The 19,207-nt window shown below is 37.1% G+C and overlaps 2 protein-coding genes across 2 annotated transcripts in view; one reads left to right on the top strand and one right to left on the bottom strand.

The window, feature by feature from the left end:
- The window catches only part of ACAD11 (acyl-CoA dehydrogenase family member 11), a 93,138-nt gene that overhangs the window by 34,828 nt on the left and 39,103 nt on the right, over positions 1-19,207 (bottom strand). The window contains exons 12-13 of the mRNA XM_038002880.2: positions 9,665-9,772; positions 7,802-7,900 (exon numbers count right to left, since the gene is read on the bottom strand). Of these exons, the coding sequence (XP_037858808.2) occupies positions 7,802-7,900; positions 9,665-9,772 (207 nt within the window). The remainder of the gene's footprint in view (positions 1-7,801; positions 7,901-9,664; positions 9,773-19,207) is intronic.
- ACKR4 (atypical chemokine receptor 4) lies at positions 1,746-6,109 on the top strand. Its single transcript, XM_008009110.3, has 2 exons — positions 1,746-1,953; positions 4,975-6,109. The coding sequence occupies exon 2, from the start codon at positions 4,984-4,986 to the stop codon at positions 6,034-6,036; it is 1,053 nt and encodes a 350-aa protein (XP_008007301.1). The 5' UTR covers positions 1,746-1,953; positions 4,975-4,983; the 3' UTR covers positions 6,037-6,109.

Genomic DNA, 19,207 nt, shown 5'->3' with positions numbered 1-19,207 from the left:
GGCAGACCCTGTAGGATCTTGTAGGCTACTATGAGAACTGCAATACAAGCAAAAATTGGCAAATGGAACCTAATTAAACTGAAGAGCTTTTGCACTGCAAAAGAAACTATCGACAGAGTAAACAGACAACCTACAGAATGGGAGAAAATCTTTGCAAACTATGCATCTCATAAAGGTCTAATACCCAGCATCTATAAGAAATTTAAATTTACATTTAAAAAACAACCCTATTAAAAAGTGGGCAAAGGATTGTGAACAGACACTTCTCAAAAGAAGACATACATACCACCAACAATCATATGAAAAAAAGCTAAACATCACTGATCATGAGAAAAATGCAAATCAAAATCACAATGAGATACCATCTCACACCAGTCGGAATGGCTATTATTAAAAACTCAAAAAATTACAGATGCTGGTGAGTTTGTGAAGAAAAAGGAGCACTTATAAACTGTTGGTAGGAGCGTAAATTAGTTCAATCATTGTAGAAACAGTGTGGCAATTCCTCAAAGACCTAAAGACAGAAATATCATTCGAGCCAACAATTCCATTACTGGGTATATACCCAAAGGAATATAAATTATTCTCTTATAAAGACACATGCATGCCTATGTTCATTGCAGCACCATGCACAATAGCAAAGACATGGAATCAACCTAAACACCCATCAGTGATAGACTAGACAAAGAAAACGCGGTACATATACAGCATGGAATACTATGCAGCCATAAAAAATGAGATTATGTCCTTTGCAGGCACGTGGATGGAGCTGGAGGCCATTATCCTTAGCAAACTAACACAGGGACAGAAAGCCAAATACTGCATATTCTCACTTATAAGTGGGAGCTAAATGATGAGAACACATGGACACATGGAGAAGAACACACCGGGGCCTATCAAAGAGTAGAGGGTGGTAGGAGAAAGAGGATCAGGAAAAATAACTAAGGGGTACTAGCCTTAACACCTGGGTGATAAAATAATCTGCACAACAAACTCCCATGATACATGCTTACCTGTATAACAAACCTGCATGTGTACCCCTGAACTTAAAAGTTTTTTTTTTTTAAAAAAAAAAAAAAAGAAAAGAAAAAATGGCATGGGTCTAAAATAATTTCTGCAGGTGGAGACTGAGCCTGGCCTTGCATGAAAAAATAGATAACTGCCATGCAAATTTGAGGACAGCCAAGTTCAAATAGACGATGAGGGCCAAATTGGCATAAATTTCTCTTCTTTCTCTAACTTATGTGTGTGGAAATGTGGAAAAAATAAACAGTCTCCCAGACTGAAGGATTTTGAAGGTTCGTATTCTAGCTTTGGGAAAAAAGGTAACAAGAAAGCAAGAGAGTTTAAAGCCATGGGAAAATAGTCTGGGACAAGGATAGAGGAAGTACAGTGAAGCCAGGAAGAGTCTAATAGTTAAATATTAAATGATGTGGCATAAAAATGTTAAATTCTATTGCAAATACCTAATGATTACTTATAATTTAATCTTTGATAGTTTAGTCTTCAAAAAGATATTTTCCTTGGTTAAAATCATATTTGCTTTCTTTCTTAGGCAAAATAACTTTAGAGAGTATTTCTCTAGATGCTACCTACAAGCACTGCCTAGATGCCCTCAGGTGGATTCTCCTTCTGCTTCAGCAGTCAGTAGCTCAGCTGCAGGCACTTTCTTGTCCCCTTTAACTAAGTGGAAATTGGAAAGGTCTGTAGTTTTTGAAAAAAGATGGATGTTTTTCAAATTTGTAACCTAAACCACTTAAGAAGTTGAATGTAACTTCACAGATGGTTTTACAGGAAATAAAAGATCAAGTGCTCACAAGGTTAAATTTCAGGAAAGCCTTCTTGGATACGAGATAAAGGCGGGGTGTAAAGTGAAAACAAAAGTAGCTGGAGTTAGGTCATTTGATTTTACACTCTGTACTCAAGACTGCTCCTCTCTGTCGACTGCAACAGGTTGGTACTTTATTTCTTTTCTCATTCTGACTTGAATATGTTTTTTAAGCCCAAAGACCTTATATATTTACTTATATAGAGGGAGTCTTGATGCATAAAAGTTTAAATGCTTACTTGTAAAACAAAAAAAAAGTTACTTGAAAACAGCTGTACACTTTAAACTTAAATGAAAATCTTAATATGGCAAGAAGAAAATATGATTTTAAATACCATTACTTGTTGGTAAAATTTTGTTAAGGATAAAATAGGTTTTGTTATACCACTTTTTTCCACTTTCTTTTACAAGTACTGATTTTCTTTTGTTCTAATAGTAATTACAAAGACACTTAAAAGTGTGTCTATATATCTGCCAGAAGGATCACTTCTACAAATAATTCCATTTCTACTCTTTTTTACTCACATTTTTAGTAAGATTAATTCTTACTTAAAAATTCCCTTCCTTAATATATTATAATACTTGGCCATGTTATTCCTTATCATCAGGCTCAAGATTTTATTATGAAAGAGAAAGGAAGAACAAGGTTCATATTGTGTTAATAATTAATGCATAAGAACATGAAGACCAGAGTAGTCTTCCAAATTGGAACTTTTTAACTAACCTTAATGATAAAAAGAGTCATTTAAAAAAGTTGGCACCTGGTTTTTACATAATGAAAGCAATTCTGCTATGTGGTATCTTTCTTCACAGCCTTCTTTTCTTTGCTATATTCATTCAAAAAAAAAAGTTAGCAAACATAAGAATGTTCTTTTGAAAATGTACTATAAGTTGGCCCACTGTTTTAGAAATAATATTTTCATTATTGATTCTATAAGAATATTTGAGATACTTAAAAGGACAAAAACAACCCAAGGAAGATAGAAAGTCTAAAGAAAAAGGAAAACAAAATTCAGCACTATAGTAAAAACACTGAAAGTCATTATTTTATACATTCCATACATTCCAAAACTTATGAATTCTGTGCAAGCTTATCTTAATACTATGGGGTGCTAGTAGCCAACACAGTGCAATAACAGTGTTGACATAGAAGATTGCTGGCATACTATCTATCCATTCTAGAGTAACAGCTTTATATCTGTTGGCAAAACCTTTAATTTGATAAATATTTACTGAGAAGCTACTTTGTGCCAGGCACATTAACAAGATTCTGTTTACAAACACAAATCAAACAGGTCATGCTTTGAGGAACTTAAAACCTAGAGGAACAAGGTAGTATGGGAAATGCATCCTTTCCATAGAATGGATCAGTTCTCTGAGGGGTATGTAAAAATTGCTAATACATCAGGAAAGTCTTCTGGGGAGGTGGCATCCGCGTTAATTGAGTAGGAATTGGCCCTTCCAGGGAAGGGCAGGAAATCGTATGGTAGATAAAGGAACAGAATGAGCAATGATGTAGACAGATGCTGCTGCATGGTGGGTGCCAGCCCACTGCTGAGTAGGACACAGAGTAGGGAGAGGTGGCAGGAGCCAGGGATGGCACTGCATTGTGAAGGGAGCCTTGGGTGTTATGCTTAGGAGCTTGGATTGTGGCTTTCAGGTGAAGAGATGTGTCTTCCCGATGAGGAACAAAACAGAGGAGAGGCAGACTGGCAATTCAGAGATCAAATACTCCGGTGGAAATAGGAAAAACGTTTTTGACAAGGAGGTATTGAGGAGGAGTAACAACAGGGTATCAGTTAGAAAGATACTGCTTGGTCAGGTGCGGTGGCTCATGTCTGTTACCCCAACACTTTGCGAGGCCAAGGCAGGTAGATTGCTGAGCCCAGGAGTTTGAGACCAGCCTTTGCAACCTGGTAAAACCCCATCTCCATCAAAAATACAAAAGTTAAACAGTCTTATAACAATCAATCAATCAATGGACTAAAATTTAAAAATAGGCCAGGCTCGGTGGCTCACACCTGTAATCCCAGCACTTTGGGAGGCCGAGGCAGGTGGATCACGAGCTCAGGAGTTCAAGACCAGTCTGGCCAACATAGTGAAACCCCATCTCTACTAAAAATAGAAAAAATTAGCCAGGCATGGTGGTGTGTGCCTATAATCCCAGCTACTCGAGAGCAGGAGAATCGCATGAACCCGGGAGGCGGAGGTTGCAGTAGCTGAGACTGCGCCACTGCACTCCAGCCTGGGCAACAGAACGAGACTCCATCTCAAAAGGAAAAAAAAAAATTAAAACTTAAATATTAAAAAAGAAGGATATTGCAGTAGGCTAGGTGAGAAACATAATAGCTAAATTGTGCAAATGTGTGGAAGAATGCAGATTAAGACAGATTCAAGACCTATTTGGAAGGCAGAATCAGAACTTAGGAACTGATAGGGAATCAGGGATGAAACTAAGAGAGAAGACAAGAATGAAGCAGGCTTGTAGCTTAGATGACTAGAGGATAGTGGTGCTACTTAAAAACAGTACACAATAAGCAAGTAGTGACCAGTTTTGGAGGGAAGATGGCTAAAGGAGATCTTGTTTTATAAAAGGCAACTAGTGAAATTTAGTACAAATGCTGAGAGAATTTATTTAACTTATTTAAATTAAATTTATAAATAACATCAAAATCAAAAATTTAATTAAATAAACCAAGTAATTTACTATTTTCATTTTTATTCAATTTGTTGTAGATATACTTTTAAGATTCACAAAATTATGTATGTAAAGATTATAACACTATTCTTCTTAGTTAAAATCTAATTAAATTTTCATATTTTAAAAATCATTTTTACATAAAAGTCTTCACTTTTATTTAGGATTTAATGATTAAGAAAATTCTCCAGGGCATTATGTTTATTGCCCTGTGCAAACCCCAGTTCTTTCACACAGAATTGTACAAGCAAAGTTTGAATAACTAATCTTAGGGTCATATTCCAATGTGGCTCCCATTAAAGCATTTCAAAGAGTGCTAGATTTAGGCTCACATATGTTACAGCAATAGGCTATACTCTAGGGAAAGAACAAAACAGCTTGATAAAAAACTGTTTCCTTTTAAGCATATTTAGACAAATATCTATCCTGTATTCTCTTTGGCATCTAGATTGGAGTCATGGCTTTGGAACAGAACCAGTCAACAGATTATTATTATGAGGAAAATGAAACGAATGGCACTTATGACTACAGTCAATATGAATTGATCTGTATCAAAGAAGACGTCAGAGAATTTGCAAAAGTTTTCCTCCCTGTATTCCTCACATTAGCTTTTGTCATTGGACTTGCAGGCAATTCCACGGTAGTGGCAATTTATGCCTATTACAAAAAACAGAGAACCAAAACAGATGTGTACATCCTGAATTTGGCTGTGGCAGATTTACTCCTTCTATTCACTCTGCCTTTTTGGGCTGTTAATGCAGTTCATGGGTGGGTTTTAGGGAAAATAATGTGCAAAATAACTTCAGCCTTGTATACACTAAACTTTGTCTCTGGAATGCAGTTTCTGGCTTGTATCAGCATAGACAGATATGTGGCAGTAACTAAAGGCCCCAGCCAATCAGCAGTGGGAAAACCATGCTGGGTCATCTGTTTCTGTGTCTGGATGGCTGCCATCTTGCTGAGCATACCCCAGCTGGTTTTTTATACAGTAAATGACAATGCTAGGTGCATTCCCATTTTTCCCCACTACCTAGGAACATCAATGAAAGCATCGATTCAAATGCTAGAAATCTGCATTGGATTTGTAGTACCCTTTCTTATTATGGGGGTGTGCTACTTTATCACTGCAAGGACACTCATGAAGATGCCAAACATTAAAATATCTCGACCCCTAAAAGTTCTGCTCACAGTGGTTCTAGTTTTCATTGTCACTCAGCTGCCTTATAACATTGTCAAGTTCTGCCGAGCCATAGACATCATCTACTCCCTGATCACCAACTGCAACATGAGCAAACGCATGGACATTGCCATCCAAATCACAGAAAGCATCGCACTCTTTCACAGCTGCCTCAACCCAATCCTTTATGTTTTTATGGGAGCATCTTTCAAAAACTACATTATGAAAGTGGCCAAGAAATATGGGTCCTGGAGAAGACAGAGACAAAGTGTGGAGGAGTTTCGTTTTGATTCTGAGGGTCCTACAGAGCCAACCAGTACTTTTAGCATTTAAAGATAAAACTGCTCTGCCTTTTGCTTGGATACATATGAATGATGTTTCCTCCTCAAATAAAACATTTGCATTATTCTGAAACTCAAATCTCAAATGCTGTGGTCGCAACTTACAATAAAGAATGGGTTGGGGGAAGGGGAGAAATAAAAGCCAAGAAGAGGAAACAAGATAATAAATGTACAAAACATAATAATTAAAATGAACAAAGGAAAATAATAGTAACAGGCATAAGTGAATAAGAACACTCTGCTATAAAGAAGAAGAGCTTTGAGGTGATAATTTTGTGTCTTGGTTGCAGTGGTGGTTATACAAATCTACACAAGTGATAAAATGACACAGAACTGTATATACACATTGTACCAATTTCAATTTCCTGGTTTTGACATTATAGTATAATTATGTAAGATGAAACCATTGAGGGAAACTGGGTGAAGGGCCACTCTGTACCATCTTTGTAACTTCCTGTGAATTTATAATAATTTCAAAATAAAAGTTAAAAAAACAAACCTACTATGCTATAAGTTAGGCTATCTAAAACAGATTATTAAAGAAGTTCATGTTAAAAGGCATTCATAAATATTTTTAATTATCTGAGTTTTAATACAAGAACAATTTCCCTGCATAATTTTAGTACTTGAATAAGTATGCAGCAGAACTCTATCTTTTTTCCTGTTTTTTTTTTTTTTTTTTTAGTTTGTAAGTAATTTTATAAAACCCACCTCCTCCAAAAAAGCAATCAAAAAAAAAAACCATAATAAGCTTTTCTGATTCTTTTCAAAACATTCCTGGTAAGTTCCTAAAGACAATTTGCTTCTATGATGTCAACTTTCTTTGTACTAACTGATTATCATGACAAATGTTAGATTTATCATGTATAGTCTAGGTGTAATCCTCAGATTATCATTTTCATCTGGGTTCCAATTTCTTAACTTCCTAAAGAACTCATCCATTTATATGAGTCTATCACTGCCGATTGATCAAAAAGTATATTATCCCATGCATAAAATGTCCTATTTCCATTTAAACACTTTATTTTGAGTAATAAAAATATATACCACAATAAATTATATTAATAACATGCATAAGTTATCTTTAAAAAAAAATATTTGCTGTAAATTATTATAATCCATGTGATATGCTCCTACTAAATTAAATTTTGCTAGCAATTACATTGGTCAAAAATAGTAGGCACTAACGAATTTTATCTCTAAAACTACAAAAAATGACATTTTCTGCTCTTAAACATCACCTAACCAGCATATGTTACTTTAAAATTACTTTTTCTTTCAACCACTATTTCTAAGTTTGAAAATGCTTTCACATGCAGAATTAATTAATTTTTCATTTTTTTGAGACAGTGTTTTGCTCTTGTTGCCCAGGGTGAAGTGCAGTGGTGCCATCTCAGCACACATCAACTTCCACCACCCAGGGTCAAGCGAGACTCCTGCCTCAGCCTCCCCTCCCGAGTAGCTGGGATTACAGATGCCTGCCACCACACCTGGCTAATTTTTGTATTTTTAGTGGAGACAGGGGTTCACCATGTTGGCCAGGTTGGTCTCGAACTCCTGGCCTTAGGTGATCCACCCACCTCAGCCTCCCAAAGTGCTGGGATTACAGGTGTGACACACCGTGCCTGGCCTACACATGAAGAATTTAAAGAATTATGATCATGAAACTGATCACTATGTATCATAGAATTATTCTAGCATAGCATCTGGCACAAAGGATCAGTCAGTTAGATGAAAAAATTAGGCTGAACACTCACCACTGCTCCACCATTTCTTGCCATTAATTACATAGCTATCTTCATCTCGTTGGATGCTGCATTCAATATTTGTGGCATCACTTGAAGCTACATCAGGTTCTATAAATAAACAAGAGCTGAATTTACAGATAGGCAGATATCATCAGTAGGCTTAGATAAGGATATGGAAACTTTAAAAACAAAGGCATCTTTATCTTTTTCAACGTCCTATCATTCCCCATGCCACCCAGCTTTTCCCATAACCTACACACAGTAGGTATTCAATAAATGTGCACTGGGAGAATGAGTGAATGAATGAAGTATATTGAACATTGGGGATCAGTAATTTGAATTGTATTTTTGGCTTCCTCATTGATATATGACTTGGGATATAACCCACTCCTTTCTCCAATCAGCAAATGTAGTAAACGTATTGTTTTCTACTTCTCACAATGGAGATAATGTACTAAATATTGATGGGCAAGACAGATTCCTCCCATATAGTTTACCGTCTTAAGCAATTTCTAAGGTGCCTTGCAAATTCCATCATGAATGCTTTTACTGATTTACATACTTTGCATTCTTTAAAGCCTGTTCAACACTTAAGGTCTTCAGAAAGTCCTCCATGGGACACCCTTAGACAACCGCTTTACTGCATGGCACTTCAGAACTGTCTAGCTCTCAATCATAGCCATCTGCACTTGTTAATACGACACCCCTTTAAACAAGTCCTTCAGATATTCCATGTGTTCTGTTTCTAAAACTTAAGACTCTTTTTTTTTTAGAAAGAGGGTTGTGTATTCTACTTATTTTGTAACCCCCACCTAGTGCTTTGTAGACAATACATCATACTGTAGGTATTCAATAAATGCCTATTACTGATTTAAATGGAGATCAGTTATGCTATTATAGCAGTCCCCTGTTATCTGTAGCTTTGCTGAGGTTTCAGTTATGAGAGGCCAGCTGCATTCCAAAAATATTAAATGAAAAATTCCAGAAGTAAACAATTCATAATTTTTAAATAGTGTACCATTCTGAGTATTGTTATAATTGTTCTATTTTATTATTAGTTATTATTGTCTTACTATGCCTAATTTATAGATTAAACTGTATCATAGGTACATATGTATAAGAAAAATCATAGTCTAAATAAGGTTCAGGACTATCCCCAGTTTTCAGACACCCACTGGGGGTCTTAGAATGTATCCCCTTCAGATAAAAGAGGAGTACTGTATAAATGTATACAATGTTATACAAAACAATAAAATCTGGCCATTATTGAAAGCACTTAAAAATCATGGCCAAGCAAAATTTGGTTTAATTCTAAACTAAATCACAAAACAATGATTTTTTTTCTACTGAAGCATTCTTAATGCTTCCTATGTACAAATGATATTAAATCTGTTTTTATTAATATGTTCCTTTATTTTCCCACAGGATTATAATTTGAGCCATATGTCCAGTACTGGTGAAATTTCTATTTTTCTGAGTTTATGGAAGAGTTGAATATTTTATAAGTATCAATACAAAATTATCACAAAAATAGATATTTCATACATAACAGCAAAGAAGATCCTAAATACTCATAGATAGCAATTTTAGTAATGACATCAAAAGATTGTGAAACTAAGTTTACTCTGCTGCTAATGCTGTAGCAGGCTACTAGAGAACACCATCTGATATTCTAACAAAGGAGAGGATAATATTTTTCTGAACATTTGAAAATGCCAAAATTTAATAACGGGCTCAAAATAAACATACTCATATTTTTGGCCAACAGCAAATTTGACTGAAACACAGAACCACATCCTATATTTCTGCAGCTCATCCATAATAACTCCAGGATGACTGACTACAAAGGAGAGAATGGTGATTGGCATTTACCTGTCATACAGAAGCATGAGGTAATATTCCCTTGAAGAAGAGGCTCAAGCCACTGTTTCTTCTGTTCCTCACTTCCATACAGGTGCAGAACTTCCATGTTCCCTGTGTCTATACATAAGAAGGAGTATTTGTTTTGCATTTGAAAATCTATCAATATGAAATCCACAACTTTATATAGAGAGTACAGAAATGCATCTTTTTAAAGCAAATGTTTGCTAACAAAAATGTTTTGAAACATATAGTAAGTATAATTTACACTGACAGCATGTCATAAATATTTACAAGTACATGGCATTTGGTACATATTTATTCAACTTTTTCTGAATCACGGACTCTTCATCAGTTCATCCCAATGAAGAATGTCTAACTCAATTAGAACTGAAGGAAACAATTTACTGGCCTAAACCTTGCCTGCTGTATTGCAAATATGTCCTGCTAGAAGTGATTGCAATGCTCCCAGAGTACAATTAACATTGCATGTCCTACTGAGACTCCAGCCCTTAATTCTAGCTGCTGTTCTTCAAACACACCCTATGCTTTCTAATTTCCACATATTTGCTTGGGTCAGGCTTTTTCTCAAGTGAAATTCTCCCTGTCCTTTACAAGTAAACTCCTGCTTATGAGCCACCTCCTCTGCAAAAAATCTCTGATTACCCAGTCAGTAATACCTCCTTCCTCTGAACTCACATAACAATTATTTCTATTTACCTCTAACATTGCTCTTACTTTTATGTACCCCATACTACCTAGAAAATACTTGATAATTCTCAAGGATGATAAAGACAGAATCCCTGCCCTGGAAAGAAAATGGCAGTAGAGAACTTCAAAGACCCTCTCTGACCCTTGGAGGGTATTGTTTATAGTACATGATGCACTGTAGTATTGCCCTTGGCTAACAAAGAATTCTTCATGGCTGCCATGGAGTAAAATTTTCTAGATGGCTTCCTCTGATTTTCCATTCCTGTCAAATTTCTTAAAATACTGTCTAAAATCTTTTCCTTGAGTGTTGATTATTCAGAAGATTTTGAGAAAACAATTTTCATATCAACATTTACAACGACTTTAAGGATAGTTACTGAAATGCTTATGAAAATTGAGTTGTGTAAGTTAAATCTCTCAAGACGTCTGCACTCTGTTCAGGGACTCCTAACAGAGCCAACATTATATCAGCATTAACAAAATTCCTTCTAGATTAACACAGCTGAACATTCTTTTTGACTGAGGGAGAAAATAAGTCCTGAGTTATAATTCATGAAGCTCATTGTTTGTTTTCTTTGGCTGTTTTAAACTCACTGTTACGTGTTATAGTACAAATAAGGTAAATATTCAATTCAGAATTTCCAAAAATTATCAGTTTCTTCCGAAAAGCTTACAAAGTTATCACTTACGGATTGGGAAAAAAAACACACACACACACAAAAAAAACAAAAACAACAACAACAACAAAAAACGTGGATAAACTACACCAGAAAGAAAAATCATTCCCCATTAAAAGATATCAGACCAGCTCTCTAGATTCCTCCTTTATGGGCAGGCCATCTCTAAAAGAAAGGCAGTAGCCCCAGTCAGGGGCTTATATGTGAAACTCCTATTTCCTGGGGACAGAGGACCTGGGGGGAAGAAGGGGTGGCTGCGGGCACAGTTTCAGCAGACTTCAACGTTCCTGCCTGCTGGCACTGAAGAGAGCAGCGGATCTCCCAGCACAGTGCTTGAGCTCTGCTAAGGGACAGACTGCCTCCTCAAGTGGGTCCCTGACTCCCGTGCCTCCTGATGGGGAGACACCTCCCAACAGGGGTCGACATACACTTCATACAGGAGAGCTCCGGCTGGTATGTGGTGGGTGCCCCTCAGGGACGAAGCTTCCAGAGGAAAGAACAGAAAGCAATCTTTGCTGTTTTGCAGCCTCCACTGGTGATATCCAGGCAAATGGTGTTGGGAGTGAACCTCCAGCAAACTCCAGCAGACCTGCAGCAGAGTGGCCTGACTCAGAAGGAAAACTAACAAACAGAAAGGAATAGCACGAACAACAAAAAGGATGCCTACACAAAAACTCCATCTGAAGGTCACCAACAGCAAAGATCAAAGGTAGATAAATCCACGAAGATGAGGAAAAACCAGTGCAAAAAGGCTGAAAATTCCAAAAACCAGAAGGTCTCTTCTCCTCCAAAGGATCACAACCCCTTGCCAGCAAGGGAACAAAACTGGACGGAGAATGAGTTTGACGAATTGACAGAAGTAGGCTTCAGAAGGTGGGTAATAACAAACTCCTCTGAGTTAAAGGAGCATGTTCTAACCCAATGCAAGGAACCTAAGAACCTTGACAAAAGGTTAGACGACTGGCTAACTAGAATAACCAGTTTAGAGAAGACCATAAATGACCTGATGGAGCTGAAAAACAGTGCGAGAACTGTATACACTGTATTCGTGAAGTATACACAAGTATCAACAGCTGAATCAATCAAGCGAAAGAAAGGATATTAGAGACTGAAGATCAACTTAATGAAATAAAGCATGAAGACAAGATTAGAGAAAAAAGAATGAAAAGGAATGAACAAAGCCTCCAAGAAATATGGGATGATGTGAAAAGACCAAACCTAGGTTTGACTGGTGTACCTAAAAGTGATGGGGAGAATGGAACCAAGTTGGAAAACACTCTTCAGGATATTATCCAGGAGAACTTCCCCAACCTAGCAAGACAGGCCAACATTCAAATTCACGAAATACAAGAGAACACCACAAAGATATTCCTCAAGAAGAGCAACCCCAAGACACCAAGGTCAGATTCACCAAAGTTGACATGAAAGAAAAAATGTGAGGGGCAGCCAGAGAGAAAGGTCAGGTTACCCACAAAAGGAAGCCCATCAGACTAACAGTAGATCTCTCTGCAGAAACCCTATAAGCCAGAAGAGAGTGGGGGCCAATATTCAACATTCTTAAAGGAAAGAAATTTTCAACTCAAAATTTCATACCCAGCCAAACTAAGCTTCATAAGAGAAGGAAAAATAAAATCCTTTACAGACAAGCACATGCTGGGAGAGATTTTGTCACCACCAGGCCTGTCTTACAACAGCTCCTGAAGGAAGCACTAAATATGCAAAGCAAAAACGGGTACTAGCCACTTAAAAAACATACCAAATTGTAAAGACCATCGACACTATAAAGAAACTGCATCAACTAACAAGCAAAATAACCAGCTAGCTTCATAATGACAGGATCAAATTCACATATAACAATATTAACCTTAAATGTAAATGGGTTAAATGCCCCAATTAAAAGACACAAACTGGAAAATTGGATAAACAGTCAAGACCCATTGGTGTGCTGTATTCAGGAGCCCCATCTCACATGCACAGACACACATAGGCTCAAAATAAAGGGATGGAGGAAGATTTACCAAGAAAATGGAAAGTAAAACAAAAACAAACAAAAAAAGCAGGGGTTGCAATCCTAGTTTCTAATAAAACAGACTTTAAACCAGTAAAGATAAAAAAAAAAAAAAAAGACAAAGAAGGGCATTACATAATGATAAAGGGATCAATGCAAGAAGAGCTAACTATCCTAAATATATATGAACCCAAAACAGGAGCACCCAGATTCATAAAGCAAGTTCTTAGAGACTACAAAGAGACTTAGACTGCCACACAATAATAGTGGGAGACTTTAACACTCCACTGTCAATAATAGACAGATCAACGAGACAGAAAATTAACAAGGATATTCAGGACTTGAACTCAGCTCTGGACCAAGCTAACCTAATAGTCACCTACAGAACTCACCACCCCAAATTGAGAGAATATACATCCTTCTCAGCACCACATTGCACTTATTCTAAAATTGACCACATAATTGGAAGTAAAACACTCCTCAGAAAATGCAAAAGAATTGAAATAAAAAAAAAAGTCTCTCAGACCACAGTGCAATCAAATTAGAACTCAGGATTAAGAAACTCACTTAAAACCGCACATCTATATGGTAACTGAACAACCTGCTCCTGAATGACTACTGGGTAAATAATGAAATTAAGGCAGAAATAAATAAGTTATTTGAAACCGATAAGAACAAAGACACAATGTACCAGAATCTCTGGGACACAGCTAAAGCAGTATTTAGAAGGAAATTTTTAGCACTAAATGCCCACAGGAGAAAGCGGGAAAGATTTAAAATTGACATGCTAACATCACAATTAAAATAACTAGAGAAGCAAGTCACACAAATTCAAAAGCTAGCAGAAGACAAGAAATAACTAAGATCAGAGCAGAACTGAAGAAGATAGAGACAAGAAAAAACCTTCAAAAACAAATGAATCCGGGAGCTGATTTTTTGAAAAGATTAACTAAATAGACCACTAGCCAGACTAATAAAGAAGAGAAGAATCAAATACACCCAATAAAAAATAATAAAGAGGATATCACCACTGATCCCACAGAAACACAAACTACCATCAGAGAACACTATAAATACCTCTATGCAAATAAACTAGAAAATCTAGAAGAAATAAACTCCTGGACACATATACCTTCCCAAGATTAAACCAAAAAGAAGTCAAATCCCTGAATAGACCAATAACAAGGTCTGAAATTGAGGCAGTAATTAATAGCCTACCAACCAAAAAAAACCCCAGGACGGCCAGGCGCGGTAGCTCAAGCCTGTAATCCCAGCACTTTGGGAGGCCTAGACGGGCAGATCACGAGGTCAGGAGATCAAGACCATCCTGGCTAACCCGGTGAAACCCCGTCTCTACTAAAAAATACAAAAAACTAGCCGGGCTAGGTGGGGAGTGCCTGTAGTCCCAGCTACTTGGGAGGCTGAGGCAGGAGAATGGTGTAAACCCGGGAGGCCGAGCTTGCAGTGAGCTGAGATCCGACCACTGCACTCCAGCCTGGGCGACACAGCGAGATTCCGTCTCAAAAAAAAAAAAAGCCCAGGACCAGATGGATTCACAGTTGAATTCTACCAGAGGAACAAAGAAGAGCTGGTACCATTACTTCTGAAACTATTCCAAACAATACAAAAAGAAGGACTCCTCCTTAACTCATTTTATGAGGCCAGTATCATCCTGATACCAAAACCTGGCAGAGACACAACAAAAAAAGAAAATTTCAGGCCAATATCCCTGATGAACATCGATGCAAAAATCCTCAATAAAATACTGGCAAACCGAATCCAGCAGCACATCTAAAAGCTTATACACCACAATCAAGTTGGCTTCATCCCTGGGATCCAAGGCTGGTTCAACATATGCAAATCAATCAATGTAATCCATCACATAAACAGAACCAATGACAAAAACCACATGATTGTCTCAATAGATGCAGAAAAGGCCTTTGATAAAATTCAACACCCCTTCATGCAAAAAACTCTCAATAAACTAGGTATTGATAGAATGTATCTCAAAATAATAAGAGCTATTTATGACAAACCCACAGCCAATATCATATTGAATTGGCAAAAGCTGGAAGCATTCCCTTTGAAAACTGGCACAAGACAAGGGTGCCCTATCTCACCATTCCTATTCAACATAGTATTGGAAGTTCTGGCCAGGGCAATCAGGCAAGAGAAAGAAAGAAAGAGTATTTGAATACGAAGAGAGGAAGTAAAATTGTCCCTCTTTGCAGATGACATGATTGTATATCTAGAAAACTCCACCATCGGCCAGGCGCAGTGGATCACACCTGTAATCCCAGCACTTTGGGAGCTCAAGGCGGATGGATCACCTGAGGTCAGGAGCTTGAGACCAGCCTGGTCAACGTGGCAAAACCATGTCTCTACTAAAAGTACAAAAATTAGCTGGGCATGGTGGGAGGCGCCTGTGATCCCAGCTACTCAGGAGGCTGAGGCAGGAGAATTGCTTGAACCTGGGAGGTGGAGGTTGCAGTGAGCCAAGATTGCGCCACTACACTCCAGCTTGGGCAAGAAGAGCGAGACTCGTCTCAAAAAAAAAAAAAAAAAAAAAAAAAAAAGGAAGAAAGAAAAAAGAAAAACCCCATCGTCTCAGCCCAAAATCTCCTTAAGCTGATAAGCAACTTCATCGAAGTCTCAGGATAAAAAATCAATGTGCAAAAATCACAAGCATTCCTATATACCAATAATAGACAAACAGAGAGCCAAATCTTGAGTGAACTCCCATTCACAATTGTTAGAAAGAGAATAAAATACCTAAGAATCCAACTTATAAGGGATGTGAAGGACACCTTCAAGGAGAACTGCAAACCACTGCTCAAGGAAATACGAGAGGACACAACCAAATGGAAAAACATTCCATGCTCATGGATAGGAAGAATCAATATCATGAAAATGGCCACATTGCCCAAAGTAATTTATAGATTGAATGCTATCCCCATCAAGCTACCATTGACTTTCTTCACAGAATTAGAAGAAAAACTACTTTAAATTTCATATGGAACCAAAAAAGAGCCCATATAGTCAAGACAATCCTAAGCAAAAAGAACAAAGCTGGAGGCATCATGTTACCTGACTTCAAACTATACAACAAGGCTACAGTAACAAAAACAGCATGGTCCTGTTACCAAAATAGATATATAGACCAATGGAACAGAACAGAGGCCTCAGAAATAACACCACACGTCTACAACCATCTGATCTTTGACAAACCTGACAAAAACAAGCAATGTGGGAAGGATTTCCTATTTAATAAATGGTGTTGGGAAAACTGGCTAGCCACATGCAGAAAGCAGAAACTGGATCCCTTCCTTACACCTTATACAAAAAATAACTAAAGATGGATTAAAAACTTAAATGTAAGACCTAAAACGACAAAAACCCTAGAAGAAAACCTAGGCAATACCATTCAGTACATAGGCATGGGCAAAGACTTCATGACTAAAATACCAAAAGCAATGGCAACAAAAGCCAGAATAGACAAATGGGATCTAATTAAATGAAAGAGCTTCTGCACAGCAAAAGAAACTATCACCAGAGTGAAAAGGCCACCTGCAGAATGGGAGAAAATTTTTGCAATCCATCCATCTGACAAAGAGCTAATATCCAGAATCTACAAAGAACTTAGACAAATTTACAAGAAAAAAACAAAAAACCCCATCAAAAAGTGGGCAAAGGATATGAACAGACACTTCTCGAAAGCAGACATTTATGTGGCCAACAAACATATGAAAAAAAGCTAATCATCACTGGTCATTAGAGAAATGCAAATCAAAACCACAATGAGATACCATCTCACACCAGTTAGAATGGTGATCATTAAAAAGTTAGGGAACAATAGATGCTGGAGAGGATGTGGAGAAATAGGAAAGCTTTTACACTGTTGGTGGGAGTGTAAATTAGTTCAACCATTATGGAAGACAGTGTGGCGATTCCTCAAAGATCTAGAACCATTTGACCCAGGGATCCCATTACTGGATATATACCCAAAGGATTATAAATCATTCTACCATAAACACACATGCACATGTATGTTTATTGCAGCACTATTTACAATAGCAAAGACTTGGAACCAACCTAAATGCCCATCAATGATAAACTGGATAAAGAAAATGTGGCACATACACACCATGGAATACTATGCAGCCATAAAAAAGGGATGAGTTCCTGTCCTTTGCAGGGACATGGATGAAGCTGGAAACCATCATTTTCAGCAAACTAATACAGGAACAGAAAACCACACACTGCATGTTCTCACTCATAAGTGGGAGTTGAACAATGAGAACACATGGACACAGGGAGGGGAACATCACATATCAGCGCCTGTCACAAGGTAAGGGGCTAGGGGAGAGATAGCATTAAGAGAAACACCTAATGTAGATGACAGCAAACCCCCATGGCACATGTATACCTATGTAACAAACCTGCACGTTCTGCACATGTATCCCAGAACTTAAAGTATGTAAACAAATATCAGCCCAAAGGCCCCCAAATTTTCTAGTAATAGCTTTAGAATTAAAGTTGCTATTTTCAACATTCCAATACACAATATTGTATAACTTATTGAAGGGGGAAAAAAGGGCAAACTGGAAGACTATATATGTTTCCCATATGTTTTATAACTATTTGGGAAATGATCTGGGTGACTTAAGTAGAAATTCATCTTTTATACTTAAGAAACCTCTCGAAGTATTTACTCAACATCAATTATACTGCCTTCTTCATCTGCTTTGGAAATGACCCAAAACACAATGCTTAAGGCCATCATGGTATCTCCACCACAAAGAGAAAATGCCTAGTTTTCTATTTATAGTTTTACACAACTTGTTTGCTTAGGAGACTTGCTCATCATTTCTTAGTCAAATCAAATCTCTATCCAATTTTAAAATTTCAGCAATTTAGTTATCTCATAAAGGCAGTACAACTGATGGACTCATGAAATTTTAATGCTAGAGAAAAATCCATGACCATCTAGTGAAAAGTGAGTTCACAGGTCAAATGATAAAACAGTAGCAGAGCTCCATCTGCAAAAGAAGTCTTTGGTAGCATTATTTTTCATATTATGATCCATTAGTGCACTATGAAATCGACTTAATGGAATATAGCTAGCATTCTCTAAAAAGCGAAATAGAACAAAATATAATGCATTAGATTAGACTCAGTGGAAAATATCCAAATGCACTTGCATGTAGTAAGAGAAACTCTTGTTTTGTGAAACTTCTGTTTCAATAATATACATCTATCCATTCATCCATTCATTCATCCATCCATTTATCCATCCATTCTGAATATATACATACACCTATATATTCTACAAATTGGATCACAATATAAAATATAAAATATATTTCTATGAGTAGCAATCAAAAATTAGCATTCAGTTCCCTTTCCACAAAATCATGCTACCTATGTAGAATGATGTAATAGCCTTACACAGTTGAGACGAAATCTTTAGAAGCTCTGTGAATAGACTTTACTTTTACAGTAGCTTATTATCAGAATACAATGTAGTACAGCAGTAATTTGATAAATCAGTGTTTGGAAAAGAGAAAATCATTTCAGGGACAAGTTCAACCATTATCAGAACTCTACAAACTATTTTAACGATGCCAAAGAAATGAGACAAAGTCCAGTGTGGAAAATCCAGACTGCATTTTGTCTCAGAAGTCCAGTATTGCCTTATATACCTCTTTCTGGCGACCTACATTAACTTGTTTTTGGTAGAACTTTAGCACCAGGGCCATGTATAAACACAAAAGGCAATACTGAGGCATATCTTGTACAGGGATGGGCCTGCCATTGGATATTGTACCATAATCATCCTACCACAAATCAAGTGCTAGTCCTTGACTGGTAGCATTAGGATAATCAGAGTAATTTGAAAAAAAATATATTCCCAGGGTTTACCCTAGATATACTGAATCAGAATCTCTAAGGATGGAGGCTGGGAATCTAGATTTTTCAAAAGTTCCTTAGGTGGTTCTTCTGCAAATCCAGGTTTTAAGATACCTCCTACAGACTACATTTCAGGTTTACTCCTTTCATTTTACTTTTTTAAAAATTGGCCTCCTTTCTGCATCTTTTCAATTTGATGTTCACCTCAAAATCCTTGGAAGCAACCTTGACTCTTCCATTAATACCCCA

This window comes from Chlorocebus sabaeus, chromosome 15, assembly GCF_047675955.1.
Source record: "Chlorocebus sabaeus isolate Y175 chromosome 15, mChlSab1.0.hap1, whole genome shotgun sequence".
Classification (NCBI taxonomy): domain Eukaryota; kingdom Metazoa; phylum Chordata; class Mammalia; order Primates; family Cercopithecidae; genus Chlorocebus; species Chlorocebus sabaeus.
This window is presented reverse-complemented; position numbering and strand designations above follow the sequence as displayed.